Source organism: Typha latifolia, chromosome 10 (genome assembly GCF_019914945.1).
Source record: "Typha latifolia isolate L0001 chromosome 10, TyphaL0001v2, whole genome shotgun sequence".
NCBI classification, from domain to species: Eukaryota; Viridiplantae; Streptophyta; class Magnoliopsida; order Poales; family Typhaceae; genus Typha; species Typha latifolia.
This window is the reverse complement of record NC_133095.1, coordinates 1,838,636-1,856,302: the sequence shown is the minus strand read 5'-3', so window position 1 is coordinate 1,856,302 and position 17,667 is coordinate 1,838,636. Positions and strand designations below refer to the sequence as shown.

The 17,667-nt window shown below is 38.5% G+C and overlaps 3 protein-coding genes across 4 annotated transcripts; 1 reads left to right on the top strand and 2 right to left on the bottom strand.

Moving 5' to 3' along the window:
- The first annotated feature begins 192 nt into the window (after positions 1-192).
- Positions 193-2,522, top strand: LOC140796635 (protein LIFEGUARD 2-like). The gene is made up of 4 exons (XM_073149707.1): positions 193-583; positions 657-770; positions 1,884-2,041; positions 2,120-2,522. Exons 1-4 carry the CDS (start codon positions 325-327, stop codon positions 2,324-2,326), a joined length of 738 nt encoding a protein of 245 aa, XP_073005808.1. The 5' UTR covers positions 193-324; the 3' UTR covers positions 2,327-2,522.
- Positions 2,523-3,193: 671 nt separating this feature from the next.
- LOC140796441 (VAN3-binding protein-like) lies at positions 3,194-6,648 on the bottom strand. Of its 2 annotated transcripts, none has more exons than XM_073149478.1 (7): positions 6,137-6,648; positions 5,651-5,764; positions 4,306-4,699; positions 3,964-4,215; positions 3,833-3,882; positions 3,687-3,744; positions 3,194-3,588 (listed from the first exon to the last, which is right to left on the bottom strand). In XM_073149478.1, the coding sequence occupies exons 1-7, from the start codon at positions 6,434-6,436 to the stop codon at positions 3,383-3,385; spliced, it is 1,374 nt and encodes a 457-aa protein (XP_073005579.1). In that variant the 5' UTR covers positions 6,437-6,648; the 3' UTR covers positions 3,194-3,382. The 2 variants fall into 2 exon arrangements, with proteins under 2 accessions (XP_073005579.1, XP_073005578.1); XM_073149477.1 differs by having other exon boundaries at positions 4,306-4,702; positions 6,137-6,586.
- A 4,567-nt stretch (positions 6,649-11,215) lies between these two features.
- LOC140796856 (PITH domain-containing protein At3g04780) lies at positions 11,216-17,634 on the bottom strand. Its single transcript, XM_073150003.1, has 8 exons — positions 17,426-17,634; positions 17,260-17,346; positions 17,054-17,177; positions 14,508-14,556; positions 14,340-14,397; positions 14,099-14,145; positions 13,927-14,004; positions 11,216-11,528 (listed from the first exon to the last, which is right to left on the bottom strand). The coding sequence occupies exons 1-8, from the start codon at positions 17,462-17,464 to the stop codon at positions 11,480-11,482; spliced, it is 531 nt and encodes a 176-aa protein (XP_073006104.1). The 5' UTR covers positions 17,465-17,634; the 3' UTR covers positions 11,216-11,479.
- Between the last annotated feature and the right edge of the window lie 33 nt (positions 17,635-17,667).

Below are 17,667 nucleotides of genomic sequence, written 5' to 3'. Positions count from 1 at the left end.
CTTAGGAGCCTTATTATCAATAAAAAAAATTTTACAAGGAATCCTAGATATAAATTGCATTTAAACTAAGAAAAAGCAACTGAAAGAAATAATAATAATAATAATAATAAATCTTTGGACTTTGGGCTAGTACTTCCTTTTGGGGCTCTACGAGGATAGGACCAGACCAGTTCGGCACTCAACCGAAAGATCCAAGTTAAAAATAGAAACCCCGCGTCCTCCCCTGTTTCCCGCGACCGCCCATCCGCATTGCATCCTCTTCCTCTCCGTTCTCCAACCCCACCTCCAAGAATCGCCCAAAGAAAACCCTAGAAATCCCCAGAGATGACGAAACACCACCACAGATTTGACCTCGAGTCCGCCAATGGCAGAGCGGGGTCGCTCTACCCTGACATGATCGAGAGCCCTCAGCTCCGTTGGGCCTTCATCCGCAAGGTCTACTGCATCGTCTCGCTACAGATTCTGATCACAGCCGGCGTCTCCGCCGCCGTCAACTTCGTCCCTCCGATTCGCCAGTTCTTCCACTCCAACACCCCTGGCTCCTTGGCCGTCTTCATCTTGCTCATCATCTTGCCTCTGCTCGGTAAAAGATGGATTCTTTTCTATTTCCTCATGAATTTTGGTTAAATCTGGGATTCTGATATATTCTTATGCAGTTATGATACCGATGATATATTTTCAAGAGTCGCATCCGATAAATTTGCTTCTTCTTGGGTTGTTCACGGTCTGCATCAGCTTCGCGATTGGGTTAGCGTGCATTTCTACGAGCGGTAAGGGGAGAGAGAAAGATCTTGCTTTAAGAAATTATAGGATCTCTATCTTGCATGAATAATTTTTATGCTTGATTGTGATATTTGGTTACAGATGAAATTGTCGATGAGTTCCAAGATTAAATGAGAAACTAATATAAATAAAAGTCTTGGGACTTTTTTTTCCTTCGTATTAAAGATTGATAGAATATTTTTTAGCATCTACTTAATTAAAATGAATGTCAAGATACTACATATAAATTCATTTCACTCATTGAAAAGAATATGCAGTTTTTTTAAAATATAGGAAGCCAAACAGCGCCCCTGCTCTAATATTTATTGAATTAAATTACATGATTTGCCATTCTAGTGTAGATTTCCTTACCTTGGTATTAGATATACTGTTTCCATTTGATGCAACCTGTGTATCTGAATGCTGTTGATCATTGAGATGGGAATCATTCCAATAAATAATAGCGTAGGTATTATTTGTTTTCAGCAAAAGATGTTTCGAGGGAAGAATATGTGACTACAAGTTGTTTCTCTTCTCTTTTGTTATTGGATTTCATCAACTATGATGAACATATATTAAGAAAAAATTTCATGATATTAGATCTTTTTGAAGGTCAATTGCTTCCCTGCGTGTCTGGATGTCATAAAACAAACTGAACAGTTGCACTGGAAGAGTTATTTGATGAGCAAAATTTTTATATCTAGACATGCATATTCGTGGCCTTTGCTTAGAAAGAACCTTTTCTGTTATCTATAATTCTACTTGTCTTGTTTGTTTATACTTGGTCTCTTATCTTATTTGGCTTGAGTTGGATGATTGGATACGCTACTAGTTGCTAACACGACAGTTATTTCCATATCTTTGGCTTGAGTTGGATGATTGGATATACAATAGATGGGCCATCTTAAATTCATGGATATAGCTTGTCCTTTTGACCTCATCAAGAAAACCATTGGCATACATCATTTCTCTGCTTGTTCCACAGTAATGCATGTGACTTAAAGTTATAATGCTTCAACATTAATTACTGCTTGCCTGCTTGCAGATACCCGCAGCTTTGAATAATATAACTAGCATTCTAGCCTAATGATCTCCGGCATGATGTTTCGACTTTTGAACAGGGAAAGTTATACTGGAAGCAGCAGTGTTAACTTTCGCGGTTGTCGTGGGTCTCACTCTCTACACATTCTGGGCAGCCAAACGAGGCCATGATTTCAACTTCCTGGGACCATTCTTGTTTGCCAGCCTTCTAGTCTTGGTGATGTTTTGTATCCTCCAGGTTACCATCCGATCCTAGCCTGTTCTGCACTCTGTAAAAGAATTTAGCTCATTTCAATTATTGTCGTTTTGGCTGCAGATTTTTATTCCTATGGGGAAGATAACAAAAACAATCTACGGTTGCCTCGCTGCGATTGTGTTCTCTGGCTACATCATCTACGACACTGATAACCTGATCAAGCGCCACACGTATGACCAATACGTCGCTGCCGCCATCTCTTTGTATCTCGACATTGTCAATCTGTTCATGGCTCTGCTGACTGCCTTCAGTGCTTCAGATTCTTAATCCCTGATGTAACTTCTAACTACATCCACAAGCTCCTTGATTTCAAATTAAACGCATACGAGTACTAACCTACAATTAGTAGTTTACTGATTTGTCATACATTACTTAGGAAGGATGAAAGGATGAACCTTGTAAGATTGTCACACTGTGATGTAATACAAGAGGGAAATTATTGATATCTATTTGTTAATGCTTACTGTTCCTGTGATTTTTTTTTTTCTTTAGTCAAAGATTCTTCCCTACAAGAACAATGGAGCTGAATATAGCCTTTCTTCTCTCCCTTTTTCTTTTTATCAGATGTATGACCCCAGTTCAAATAGATATAGGGCCTGGGATAATATAAAAAAAGTTGAGATTTAGTATAAAATAAGAATTTATTTCAGGATTAAAAAATTTATCTCAATTTTTATTAAGGCATTTGGTTGCAAAATTAAAAAAAAGCTGGAACACAAATATGGAATAAGATAGTAGTTTGATGAGATATAAAATTATTAAATTTACTTTATTACTCTTTTTTTATTTTAATATAAATAATTATTTATTATTTTTTAAAAAGATTGTATATATATATATATATATATATATATATATATATATATAATTTTACAATTTTAGTTAAAAATTTATTCAGCTTAATTCACTGTAATTTGCACAGTATAGGTATCCTAATTTCTAGCGAAATGATATCCAAATTTCCCTTTTAACTGAAATATATATTAAAAAAAAAAGCATTCGGATAGGTATAGTTTATCCGGTTTCCTTATTCCATTTTTTCCTCTCCTGATTGGCAAAAAAGTTTAAAATAACAAGGGTTTATTAAAATCCCCTTTGTCCTAACATACCAAACGGGGCCATAGAGAAGAAAAATTAATGAAAATAAAACAAGTTGATTGATCTAATATATCACCCCTTTCTCTTTTTACAAATGAGAGATGGAACTCACTTCACCACACATCTCTTTCGTTACAAACATTCTTGTCTAGGCTTTTCCAATCTTACAGCTAGAGACGGTCTGATCTTGATCAGCTTCCCTGGCGTCGGCAGCCTCTTTATCAGTCACGCGTGCTTCCTCTCGCCGACGATGTGGAGGAGACGACACACTCCTTGAGTCCACATCTCATACTCTTTCTGGCTTCTGCATTCGAACTCGATCACCCGCCGCTCCGCCGTCCTCAGCCCAAAGTACCGCCGCTGATCACCGCCTTCTAGTAGATGTCGGCCTGGCCAAGGTAAAACATCCTTGCATACCTCTATCACCGCACCTGTAACAAATGTTTCAAGAACTAAGTTAACACTCTTAAGCCCTATATATGCTTCTCTAATGAAAGTAATTTCTTTCACTGCATCATTTTTGACATACTCTTCTTCTTCTTAGTGATGGTTCCAGCAACATGCTTGCTCTTCATCTTAAGCATCACCTACACAGTGAAAACAAAATTTAAATTCATGGCGGAAGGTTGACGAGATAATTAAATTCATGAAACTTCTTTTAGGCCCACAAATTACCTGACCCGTGCGGTTAATATACACCGAGACAACCTTCCAATGAAGAGCACCTACAGATACAAATGGAAGAATGTACTCTAAATCTTGTCTTCTTATTCTTATATGAGAGAAGAGGGTCCACTGTCGAATACCTTTGCGTGTACGCTTGAGCAACTCAGTTCCACGAGCGAGTAGCTCCTGGCTACAGAGACTTAGAAAATTCTCCTCCTCAGGGACCAGCTCATCACTAAAACTACTGCCATTGATATCTACTTCCTTCGTCTGCTTGCTTTGCCTATGCTTGTGATGAGCTCCCTCTCCTCCCTTCTCCACTGGAATTACTGCGGCAATGTTCCACACCTCCTTCAATGCCCTCGCCTTCAATGTCGCTGCCCCTCGTAATGCTACAAATTTGAAGACCGTAACAATTATAATACGGCATAATAATAGCAATTGGGTTCATTGGAAATTTGGAATGGAAAAGTTATAGTTACCAGTAGCAGCAGCTGCTGTGATAGTGATTATATCTCCCGGCGTCTTGGCGTTGACCGCCGATGCGACGACCGCCGTCAGGTGTTCGCGTTCAGCCCCCATGGACTCGGCTGCCTCGACACACTGCGCGGCCACGAGCGTTGCGGCCGACGCCACCGCCATGTCAATGCGGGCGGCGCGGTCATCCTTGGTCGATCCTGAGTTGGCAGCTGTGGCGGCCGCGATAGCCGCCACAGCAGCTGCCACGCCAGCCACCGAGACTGCAGCGTGGAGCTGGGCATTGTGGGCCCTAGTCTCCTCTTTCTTCTTCTCTCTCCTGTCTTTGAGCCATCTTCCAACTGTCTTACTGCTGCCTCTATATGGCTGTGGCTTCGGTGTATTACTAGCCCTGCAATACTGCTAAGAATCCACACCAAGTGGTCTAGATCGGTTATTTTGTAAATACTAAGATATGACATGTATATACATATATATATATATATATATATATTGATCTCTTATCTGCCATGATATTATCATAACCAAAATTTTGTTCATACTATCTTTTGAAAGAAAAAAGAAAAGTTAAGACCAAAGTAAGAGACCAGAGTGCAGACAGCTCTGCTGAGCTTTGCTCGGAGAGCTACCAGACAAAGTACGGATAGCCAAGGAGGACTTATTCCAAGTAGTGTGAAATGTAATAGAAGGTTGAAGGGTACTTTGGGAACTTTGGTGGGGGCAATCTCTGGACTAAAGTTTTGTCCCATTATACACCCGGTTACTAAATAAACCAAAGCATGAGATTCTTGAGATAAAAGAGAAGGATTATAATTAGCAATGACCGTAGCCGAGAGAGAGCTAAAGAAAGAACCTTTTCCCCAGTTTGCTACTTTGCTCACAGGGCTCGGAATAGGATAGGTCACTCACGGAGCCATTTTGGGTCGAAAAATTGATCGAAAATTGTTCCCAATTTGTGCGAAAAATGACACTCGAGGACTATGAGTGGACCAAGCAATGATCCAAAGCACGCAAACTCTCGAGGAAAATAAAGTCGATAATAAAGAGCACAGTCATTTAATTACACGCCTGGTGATGGATATATGTCAGTTAATTTATCGAAAGAAGAGAAAGCCATCTCTCTGCAAAAGCCATCTCTGTCTTTGTCTCTCTGTTTCTTTTTCTCTCTCTATCTCTCTGTAGACAATTCACTCAGAGGAAGGCTGAGAGCTTGGTCGCTTTGTCTTCAGCCTCTCCAGCTTGCAGAGAGAGTTTGACGTCTTCCCGGCATATAGAATTGAACAGCGGGCAAGTAAAAGAAACAAAGAAGGTAGCTACTGTAGCCTTTAGAGAGAGGAAGTTAGAGATGACCTTGATGTCGTCGAGTTGGGAAGGTGAAACTGGAGGGCTATCAGAGAGAGATCCTCCACCATTTAATGGCCCACTGCTGTGGGAGAGACGTCCAGATGCGAGAGGAGATACTTCCTGTTCACATAACAACAGAGCATAAGAAATAAATCTAAAGAAGAAGAAGAAGGGAAAGCTAATCTACTCTAGTTTAGTATGGTTATTACTGCAATTTGAAAGAGACCCAGAAATAAAAAGAGTAAAGCTTTGAGATTTTAATAAGAAAGAGGAAAACAGAGACAGAGTATCCATAAATAAATTATATTTCGAGTATTCCTTGGTTTCTTCCGCACTTTGTGAGAAATAAGACAGAAGGAGAGACAAGAACAGGCTCTAAAACACGCAAATTAGAAGGAAGACAAACAAATCGAGATGTAGAGTAGCAATTACCAAATTTAAAGGTAAAAATACCCAAAAGTGAGTTACCAAAATACCCAATGCCCAACTCACCGACTGAGACATGATCCTCTCCATGACGAGCTGCGAGGTGGCCGACGACGCAAAGGAGAAGGGATTCCCGGCGACCATGGCTGCGTCGCCCGAGTCATCCACCTCACCAGCGGCGTCCTCGGGGATCACCCCGGCGGCGGGCGGCGGCGGGAGAGGAGGAACGAGTGCCTTGGAGACCTCGAGAGCGGAGGCGCTCCAGGAGCGGGAGAGGAACTCCATTGGGTCGCGCGGGCCCTCCGGCAGCCGGAGCACGGTGGTCGGAACGGCTTCCGGCCGCCATGGATCAGTTGGGTCGTCCATCGATTAGCGTTTGGGTCGAAGAATGGGGTTGGATTTGGGAGTTTTAATGGCGAGAGAGAGAGAGAGAGAGAGAGAGGAGTGAGAGCTGAGAGTTGTCTCTTCTTACCTATAAGGCTTGTTAGTTTCTTTCTCTCTTTTTGTTCTTTCTATGAGAAACACCGGAAATGGGCTTGGCAGGTAGAAGAGGACACGGTGATGGAGGAGGGTAGAATGGGGAAACTGAGAGGTATTGGTGGATGGTTTTGTAAAAGAAGTCTAATTAGTGAGATAAAAAGATTAAATTAGAGTAGGTTTAATTACTGGGATGAATAGTAACGTTGGTTGAGTAGGTTTGACCAATTGCATGTGGGTTTCGGTAAATAGGATCAACTTGCCTATATTGTCCCACCAAATTAAAATATCTAAAAAATAGGGGGTAAATTTTAGAAAATTGTATCCATAGACTGCCTGGAATTATATTGCAAATCGTTCACCTTCTTTTTTCCTATCATGCTAATTTATCATGTTATATGAGAACCTAAAAGTTATTAAAGAGGAGTAATTTTAATCTTCTACAATTTAACACAGAACAAGGTGTAAAGATATCTAGGAATATGGAAACTTGGAATCACTGAAATCTTGGCAGGACCCATTAGGGCAAACTCCCACCCCCTGTTTCACCAAAGACTCATTTTCCAAAATAGTACCAAAAGATTAATCTCCATTCCCAATAACAAGAGCCAACATTGGTGTAAGTGCCCATTATAATTTATAAACACAACCATCACAACCCAATCAATCAATTTTATCGAACTCATAGGTTGAAATTATAACCTCACCCCCCTCCTACTTAGTATTTAGTAGGATCCTATAAAATACCCAAAGTTGTTTTTCCTCAATGCAGAGAACCCCCCATCCATCTGGTTTAAGGAGAAGGCGAGAAATCTAAAAGTGCCACGTGGGATGAGAAACGTGGCATCCCAATGGTGTCCCTTGTTTGTTTGGTCCCCGTTGTCCAAAAGTGAGGGCATGAAGGTATACTATTTATTATCTTAATCTTGGGAGATTAGAGATGGTTTGTTAAGTTGACAGAATGGTAATAATCGCGGTTAGTGGGAATAATAAGACAATGAGGTTTGTTTGAGCATGCCTACCTGCATGCATTGCATGCGACGTCATCATCTCAACACTTCGTTCCTCCCGCACAACCGACCTCGTCTGAGTAAAAACTAAAAAGAGAAGACTCACCACCACCACCACCACCACCAACCAGCCTTTATTACTTTTTAGTTGTTTTTTACCTTTTAACCCATGATTCAGTTGCCCATCCTCTCATACATACCTTCTCTTTTATTCGTTTATAAATTTCTTTTCATACCTCCTCATCATCTACTATATTAGTATGGCTGAGGCTCTCGCCTTGAGAGAAACTCTGCTCACAGTTCATCCCAGGGGTCGGCTCCCTCTCCTCATCAGCGTCTTCTTCAACCGAGTCCACTAAGCACTTTGGACTGTGATTACCATGACTGAAGAAATTCGCTTGCTCACCTCGCACTTCCCTGTTTGTTAGATATCTCCCCATGTACTGAGTGACAAATCTCATTGCAGATGGTTCTATGGCTTCTGGTTGTAGTTGGTGCACATAGTGGAGGTTCTAGCACATAATATACACTACTACTTCAGAATAGGGATTAGAAATAAGTTTTCATATATATTTTTTGTCACCTTCATTATGTGTTTATTTTTAGTTTGCATTAAATCATATTAAAAGATTATATACTACTTGGAATATTTTCTAAATACAAAGATTGTTCACAGCGTTTTATAATAAACTATTTATTATAGATCAGTAGCTGGGTCTTACCGGTTTATCCAAGTTGGTTATGGATTCAATTGTCTATATAACGTATAGACTGATGATTAATTAAAAGCAAAGATATCATTAGTATTTTATTAAAATAAATATAAGAATTCAACTATAGGATAAGTAAAGGATAGAGTGTAAACCGTAATAATAGAACATAAATACCACAATTACTAAATCATCTGAGTGCTTGATCTCCACCGTAAGATCACAATTGGGTCATATGCTATAATCATGAGACTACTTTAAACGCACTACGATTCTAATAAAGGACCAGAAATTTTCTTTTTACACCACTTTTTAAAGTGATAAGGGAAGGTAAAGGATTTGACTTGGCTATGTCTATTGCTTGCTCAACCTGACGTCACCCCACCTCCACAATTATTGTTCGAAATACTACTAGTTGAGCCTAGTATTAATAATAAGTCCATAAGTAGAAATAACACACTATATTTATAGCTATATTACAAACAAAATCCTTTGTTAAATTACGCTCTTACATATTGCCGTACTCTGATCTAAGTTTAACTTAACAAGCATAAGGAGGATCCTATTTATAATATTTATAATTTTCTCCAACTTACAAGTAAAACAAATAGTAAGAATAAGGGATCTGTGGGTAGTTAGTTATTGGTAACTGAAATGGCAGCAGCACCAAGCAAAAGCTGCAACTTGATGTCCTTCAGATACCCAACCTCATCAAAAGCCAAGAAGACTAAATTTTTTTCATATCAACCCCTGTGATATCAATCCCTGGAAGTTGGCCCTCACTGTCTCAAAGATGTGATTGGGGGCTAAGTGGAGGTTTGCTTCCATTGCACCCTTTTCACCATTGATGAGAATAGAATTTAGGTGAGTGGGGATTCTGCCAAGTGATCAGTTGCATTAAGAGAGTGAAGAGATAAGAGAGAAAGAGAGAAGCAAATAGAAGTACCCAATCACCTGAAATGAATGTACACCTTCAAATGTTGAAAAGGATATATCAAACAGCATGCGCAAATGTCTGGGCTAATCTTTTTTTCTTTTTCTTTTTTTCAAAAGTAAAATCTATAACAAATTCGGCGAAATGGCCAGCTGATGAATCATTGATCTAAAAAATTTATATATATATATATATATATATATATATACTGCTAGAGTAGGGAATAGGGACCATCTCAATAGTAGCTAAATATATTTACTTCAGAAGTATCTCCAAAGATTCAAAGCTCGGGATCAGCAGTGAGTTCCAGAGGCATCAAAACTCGACAGTGGCCAAATCAACTCAGATTGCTAGCCTTGTTTAATTGATAGATAATCTCGAGAAGAGTTATCGCTAACTTGGTAGTAGTGTTCCATCAAGATGTGTGGCTTTCAAATCCGATCTTGAAAAGTGTAGACAGGAACAAGATGGGCTTCTAAACTACCAATTACCAAACTCCATGTAGCTCACAGTGAATGGTCTGGATGAGAACCTGATGCAGATACAATGGAGAAGAAATGAGTAACATCCAAACTGGTCAGCATCCAATCATCCGATATTGACCTCTTACATCTTTACATTGTTATTTTTTTAGGCAAAGCAAGTGGCTTCATAGTTTCAAAACTATTCAACCATAAGCAACAACACCGGATCCACCCAGAGAAAGCTGAGTAATGGTGTAAGCCTCGTAGTTCACCAAATCAAGTATACGGAAAGCAAATAAAATGACTAGATAAAGAAGTCAGTGGCCTTCCTGCAAACCTCCACTAGTAGCTGAAGCAGTGGTACTGACAACTACTGCTATTACTACTAAGCCTAGAGTTTGGAGCTCTGTGGGCCTTTTACTTATTAGGTAGGGGTGAACAAAAAGAGGCGTACCGAGAAATAAAAGAGGGAGATACTCCTCTTCTTCACACAGTGGGATCCCACTGCTTAAAGAACACCGTTACGGGTCACGAGCATGGCATGAACAGGACTAAATTTGGGATCCTACCGAGCTGGAGAATGAACTGGTGGGATAGCTACTGCTACTACTATAGCCAGACAGATGGAACGTAAGGGTCAATGTGTACTACTGTGAGGTAACTGCATATAGATTCTAAAATATATTATTAGATCTCACTGTTAATCTAAACACTTCCAGTTATTTTTCAGATTAATCATAAACTAGACATAGAAGTTAATCTCCTTAGTCGAATATATGGAACCTTTCGCAATCTAGCTATGTGATCATCAAACTAGGAAGGTCGAGTCAATTAACTGAAAAATCTAGTACAGAAATCGGTTATTATATGACTTTTTTTTAATCTGTTTCACAACGCTTGTTGGCGTAGAACAAGGACAGTTTGTATGAAGGTGATCCAGAGTATTGTAAAGGATCATCATAGACTCATTAGTAGCTTAGTACAAACTTTAGAGGAGGGGCCGCTAATAAAAGACCAAATATCCCATACACGTGTATGCAACCTCCCATACCGATCAGCAAATTAATGCAGGCGGCATGTTGCAATCAATAACAGCTGGTACGCGGCAGCAGTAAATTCATGCATGGCCCCATATATACATTAAGAGTCATAGACGATGCATTTGGGATGATCAATGCTTACAAGAATTAACACGATTAGCAGCACACCGACTGTACTAGTAGAGTGAGATCGGAAAGGACTTATTGAGAGACAGTGTCACATGCCATGCAACTCATTAAGAGATTATGAAAAGAAGCAACAATTCAAGGGAGGGAGAGAGAGAGAGGAACGAAAGATGGCAAAGAGAGAGAGAGAGAGAGAGAGAGAGAGAGAATAGCGAGGCATCTGAAAAGAGAAAGGTTGAGGAGAAAGCAAAAGGCAAGCTAACGACGACCCTACGATAAAAGAAGAGAGGATGAGGTTACTGCTGCGGGAAAAGTACGGAAATACTCAAATAAATAAAGAGAACAAAGATCATTATCCAGATTGGAGTGAGGTCCACACCATCATAACATCAAGTCCAAGAGAAAGAGTGTATTAATGTATTAATATGTTAGTAGTAGTAAGTTATTCTGGAGTCACTTGGAACCAGTAAAAGAAGAGAGTACGAGGAGAAGCACTGTGTACACACTGCAAGAGCTCAATTGATCACAATTAGTCCTGGTAAATAGAAACTATTGGGAAAGAATTTGATGGTTATATGGTTTCACTGTATGCATTTTGCCATATATCATCAATCTCTCAAGATTCGACCATGAAATCGTGGGCAGCAATTAGTGCTCTTCTATCTTCTTCAGATCCTTCATATTTGTCGTGTCTACCCTGCAAGCAATGTGAAAATAGGCAAATGAGGATAGCAATCTATAGGTCAAAGCTTGGTATAATGGTGTATATATGGAAGCAATATGAATGCCAATCTTATCAATCTTTTCGTATGACAGAGGGAAAGATAGAGAGGACCTAAAGATACGACTTCTTTGGTAGCAATAAATAAGCTGACATGAGGATTGTACTAAGACATTTCCAAGATTGGAAAAGGAAAAAACAGAAGAAGAAGAAGAAGAAGAATAGCTATTTCCAGCTTAATTATATTTTATTTTTCAACTGACAATAATAGACTCAAACATAGACAACATATGTAAATTGTGTCACTTTATATAATCACTATACAAAGATGTGTATTTACTATTTAGTGTCGAAAAAAGTTCAATTTTATCAATTAAAACAATAACTGCAAAATAAAATAAAATAAAAACGGATGAACAAGGCTCAGGTATAAGGGGTTAAGTTGTTCAACACTTAACCAGAAGAAGCCTAATTACAATCCTACGGCATATTTAATCTCAGAGATGCATCAGGTCCTACAAAAATGAAAGTCTGCAAAGAAGACCCTTTCTAAGCAAATGTTGATGAAACCAGAATACCAGGTTCTGTATGATCTAGTTCAAGTAAAAGAAAATTAAAATTACTCAAGGTTGTGATGTACAATCTTATAATGAGATCCAAATAAGCAGACAGTAGGTACTCAAATTTCACAATAATGATAGGGACTATATACCAAACATTTACGACCATTTTTCTGCCATAACTACATGACGGAGACGCGAACTGTTGTGAGCTGTTGCTCCAGTGGGATGAAAAAGTACAGGAGCCATAATATTTCTCATTCTGAGAACTCATATAATACCAAATGAGGGTAAAATTTACCTATTCAACAAGGAATTCTCCAGAATGCCTCTATCAGAAGCTCACGAATGCCAACTACCACAATGATGCTTTGAATCATTGGTTTAAGTCACGATCAACAAACACGTGATGCAGTTCATGATCAATATGAAACAGTCCAATACTCCAATGAATAGCACAAATTATTCCTTCAAGTTATTTAGTACAGATGGCTCAGTTCATGATTAATAAATTACTTCACATGTTGATTGAAACACTCAATGGTTGAAATCAGAGAACTAATGGAACTACATGCCTCAAATATTAAATAAGCCAAAGGTTTAAAAAGACAACCATCACATCAATTAACCTAGAGAATTGTTACCTAAGATTATATCAAGTGGAAAAATGGCACAGGACAGTTTTACACTATGAATTGTTTTTGATCAATAATAGACCATTCTATGAGAATGATTCTAAGTTATCATTTATGGTCATTTCACGTGAGAGTCATTATTTGTATGCAATGAGGATATGATGTCCAGAAACTCTTGTTAAGACACCATGTCTTCTGCAATTCTAAAAGAAAAGCACCTTATGTTGACTCATTAAACTGGAATAGCTTCATTCTATACCTAGTTTCCTATAAATCCAACTAACACTTCCTTCTTTTCAGTATATGTAGATATATCTAATTGCTTGGTCACTGCAATACTAGTCTCTGATGAGTGATGATTCAGATGGCACCACCAAATGATATGTCTTGAACAAAAACTACCACACACTAGACCATCCTTGTCAATGATATTTTACTCCAACAGGACAAGTCCAATGATCAGCTGAGAAATCTACTGAATGTCTGAAATACATCATGTGAATGTGTGCAATTAAAGAAAAATCTATATCTATATCAGCAATCAAACTCTCAAACCACAGAAGATCAGATTCCGGTGTAAAATCACAACAAATACCCTCCTCAAAATTCTTTCATTAGCTTGCCATTCATTTCCAAAGAATATCTAAACCCTTCACCAATCAAAGTGACCACCAAAAGCAACTAAAAGATTGAGGGATTCAATAACTTCATTCTCTACTCTTAGGTAAGTAATTTCTAGTCCTTATTGCCCCCATTCTGATGCCATCAATCTAAATCAAAAAAATTTCCAGACATCTTGAACAATTTCCCTCATTTAGTTGGCCGCCACAGATGAAGCTTATTTCATCTATCATTTGTAGTAAGACCATACATTTGAGTTTATGCACATACACCTGTATATAAATATCCTGTCTTAATCTAACATTATAAACAAGCTATTAACCCTGATTCTAGCTTAGCTGATCATATAATTTATAAAGTTAACCTGACAATAAATGTTTTGCCTAGCACCAATGCTCAAAAATAACATATTGTTTGCTTGCCACCAATTCGATGATTACCGCAGTCTAATGTGCAAATCAATCTAATAAGTAATATAGTAATTAATGCAACAGGTGGAAAAGAAAAAGATAGATTCCTAAAAGAAATATCAAAGCAAATACTAATGTCGATACTCACGTTGTTCCAAAAAGGGCAATCTTCTGAACAATGGATATGTCATTGCCACCTTGGTTGTCCTCGATGAAAATAGTTAAGCTGATAAATTAATTTCAATTAAATAATCACAGTACCATATAAGTTAATTAAAATAAATATACAAGGAACAAATGAAATCAACATTCCCTCCCACCTGCGAACATTCTGAAATTTGACATACTTCAGAATAACAGGCTTCCCCTGCAAATGATGTGACATCAAGTCATGACACTAGGTTTAACAACTAAATAATTCATCACCTTTACATTAGCAACTAGTGACAGTTTACACTTTCAACTATCACATTTACATTGCTTGCTCACTCAGAGGATACACACAACCCCATGAACACATTAAGGCCAACACGTGCAATGTAACTAATAAGAAAAATTTACCTTCAAATTTTCCGAGGATAAAACAACTGAATCGCTAGGTGGGTAGTCATTAACATTACTGCAACACTTATTAAATACTCAGTAAAGAGTCCAAGTCACATAAAGCCAAAGTATCTGACGGATTCCAAATTTTATAAGATGAATGTTTCAGACAGTTGGCAAACATACCTAAAACCCATATGCTCTTTGTTGGAGAATAGCTTAACTGTCCTCGGACCTGCCATGGAATCATTCAATATGATCAATTAATTTTAATACAACTTCGAAAATTAAAGGAGAAATAAGCATGAATAAAGAACAGTCATGCAGGGGATACATGCTTTTAGGAGGGAAAGAGGATCCAAAATAAATTTTACAATTAAATATCTATTTAATGTCAAAAGGAGAAATAAAAATGAATAACTAACAGCCGTGCAGTGGAAATAGTGCCTTTTATGACAGAAAGAGGGCCCCGGACAAAGTTCACAAATAAAAGATACTCATTCAATATGATCAATTACTTTTAATACAATTTCGGAAATTGAAAGGAGAAATAAGCGTGAATAAAGAACAGTCATGCAGAGGGAAAAAGGACTCAAAATAAGTTTCACAATAAAATATCTATTTAATGTCAAATGGAGAATTAAGCATGAATAAATAACAGCCATGCAGTGGAATAGTGCCTTTCATGACAGAAAGAGGGCCCCAGACAAAGTTCACAAATAAAAGATATATTTGATGTCGACATGCTTTGAGTTTTTCAATGTTTCATTTTCTTAGTGGCAGATCAATGAGGTCGGCTGTGGTATGGTCAACATATTGTAACATAGGTACATAATATATGCTATCCCAGCCTGCAACAGTGCCCCCTCCGCACCCATGCCACACACTCATATGGGTCTGTCCAATGGCACATGCACTGCAACTTATCTCTTCCTGCAGCCCAAGCTGTTTTGTTTACTAGGAGACAGCAGCACCATATCTTATTTGGATATGACCAAGGTTGACGATGCCAAAATTTGAAGAAAAAAAAAACTACAAATTTCAAAAAGCTTCATATGTCCATACCTGGAGATAAGGTTTATTAGTGTTTTAAATACCAAAGTTTACTTCTAGAGACAACACAGGAAAAGGAGGTAAGCCCTAAGAATGGAGAGCCTTTCTCTTCAATTTTACAGATAATGCACCAAACCAGACGGCAATAGTTATGAACTGCTATCTTTCTTAGATTCAATTTGTTATGGAACAGGGATCTTTCTTAAATTCAGTTTACTCTTCTAAAAATGTAGCAGAGAATGAATTTTACTGGATACAAACAATCTAAACAGGTATCTGACCAAAATTGAAAGCTTCTAAAAACCAAGCAGCTTATATCTGACATGACTTGATAATAACAAATGCAATAATTTCCAATTTCCTAAGTAACACTTTCGATCTCCTTGAAGTGTGCAGGAGAGTATGCAGAAAATAATAGGAGTTCAAGATAGATCAATCTGGGTCTTGTAATTGGAGAGGGCTGACTCCATGTTATTCAACTTACATAGACCAACATGGAAGTGGTGATGTGGATCGCGAAAATGAAAAAAACCTTATTAAATGTTAGGTAACCAATTGATCCAAAAACTTAGCATTTAGATAATGGACAAAAAAAATATAATACCTTTTAATAGTTGTATTTGACCTCTTTAGCAATTGTAAAAGCAGCAAAGGAGAAGTATAGAAGCAGGGAAGCTAATGGGGAAGAAAAGAAAAGAGAGACAAACAATTGAAAGAAGAAAAAAAAATCCATCTTTCACTCACTTCCGACATTGGCCCAGGCGGTTACAATTGAGAGGTTGTCACCGAGCATTCCGTCTCACATGGGAAGAGAGGTCAAATGGCAAGGCAAAAGGCCATACGCCCGTGTGACTCCTCGCGGAGTATAGCTCACATCAAAACATCTGACTGGGGAATGGGGCACTGCCCATGAAGCTCCGACATTCCTCAAAACTCATTTTTGAAGTTGTTCAACTGATAACTCATTTCTCACAAGAAAATGGCATTGTTTTTTTTATGGGGGTGACAGAAGGCATTTTGCCCTATTTCATTCCAAATTAGAAATTTTAAAACCTAATGGATATGATATGTTAATATTATGTGAAGCCATTTCACTAATTAGAGTAGAGGAATTCTAAAGTGTTTGGTCCTATGAAACTGATTTAGAAAGTCGTCGGGCAATAGAGTCTACATGTGGAGTTACAGAGAAAAAGTAAAGGTGCTATAAAAAAGGGTGATACGAAATTTAATACAAGAGGTTAGACTTCTGTCTCCTCCACTACACAAGTTATTTGTAGTAGGTCAAGCTTAGGATCCCAGTCTTCCAACAAAAAATATAAAAGCCCGGAAGGGATTCCATTCCAGTTCCTTTGTAGGCACAAAGAACAGTATGATTTAAATGAAAGTCAAAGAAACAACCACAAATGAAATGTATAAGTAATATGTTTGCAATTTGCACTAGGTATATGTACAATGCACAAGACATACACTAATAAGTTTATGATTTCAACATAGAAACCATACATGCAGTTAGTATCACAAAAAATATTTGCATTTTAAACTTCGAGATAGTTGCAAGCAGAACAGCACCCGATCATCATAACCCAAGTAACAATCAAAACCTAACATATTGATAAATGAAGACCCAAATTTTAAGTTCTATCTCAAGACCCTAATTCCAAGAGAAAACTAAACAGCACCTTCCTCTTCCGGGCCCTTGATGGCAACGGAGTGCAGCTTGACCACTTGCATGAAGGGAATATAAATCAAGAGCTGCTCGTCCGCATCGCTCGCAAGATGCAATCCATCATCATCTCTATAACCCTACAAGATTAACAAACACAGATTTAGAACAAAGCAAACTGATCGAGGAAGAATTGGACGAGCCGATCGAGTCGAGTCCGACCTGCTTCAAGGCATTGGCGAGCGAGTGGGTAGAGCTCTGGTTGAGGCACTCAACGCTGCTCCAATCGACAAAGTCGACGAGATCGACCTTGAGAGAAGAGGAGACGGTAAAGGAGATGGGAAATCAAAGGACCTAGGATTTGGGCAAAGAAGAGGCTGTACTGTACCTGGCCTCGTTGGATCGCGGAAGAAGCTACGGACGCCATGGCGAAGGAGAGAGAGATCGATAGGAATAGAGAGGAAAGAAATCAAGGAAGGCGATCACGCGAACTTGGATTTAGCGTTTAGATGAGAGAGAGAGAGAGAGAGAGAGAGAGAGAGGTGGGAACAACTAGGGACAAGACGGTTCCTTAGACGCTTTGTGGACAAAGAATAAGTCGGCGTTGCTGTAAAAGACAACGACGAATTC

Coding starts and splice junctions, on each gene's coding strand:
- LOC140796856 (XM_073150003.1), bottom strand. CDS start 17,464: ATGGCGTCCGTAGCTTCTTCCGCGATCCAACGAGGCCAG. Junction 14,557..17,053: donor CAAGGGCCCGGAAGAGGAAG/GTGCTGTTTAGT, acceptor ATTCCATGGCAG/GTCCGAGGACAGTTAAGCTA. Junction 14,146..14,339: donor TATCCTCGGAAAATTTGAAG/GTAAATTTTTCT, acceptor CATCATTTGCAG/GGGAAGCCTGTTATTCTGAA.
- LOC140796635 (XM_073149707.1), top strand. CDS start 325: ATGACGAAACACCACCACAGATTTGACCTCGAGTCCGCCAATGGCAGA. Junction 584..656: donor CATCATCTTGCCTCTGCTCG/GTAAAAGATGGA, acceptor ATTCTTATGCAG/TTATGATACCGATGATATAT. Junction 771..1,883: donor AGCGTGCATTTCTACGAGCG/GTAAGGGGAGAG, acceptor ACTTTTGAACAG/GGAAAGTTATACTGGAAGCA.
- LOC140796441 (XM_073149477.1), bottom strand. CDS start 6,436: ATGGACGACCCAACTGATCCATGGCGGCCGGAAGCCGTTCCGACCACC. Junction 4,703..5,650: donor CCCAACTCGACGACATCAAG/GTCATCTCTAAC, acceptor GTGGATTCTTAG/CAGTATTGCAGGGCTAGTAA. Junction 3,745..3,832: donor ATATTAACCGCACGGGTCAG/GTAATTTGTGGG, acceptor TTCACTGTGTAG/GTGATGCTTAAGATGAAGAG.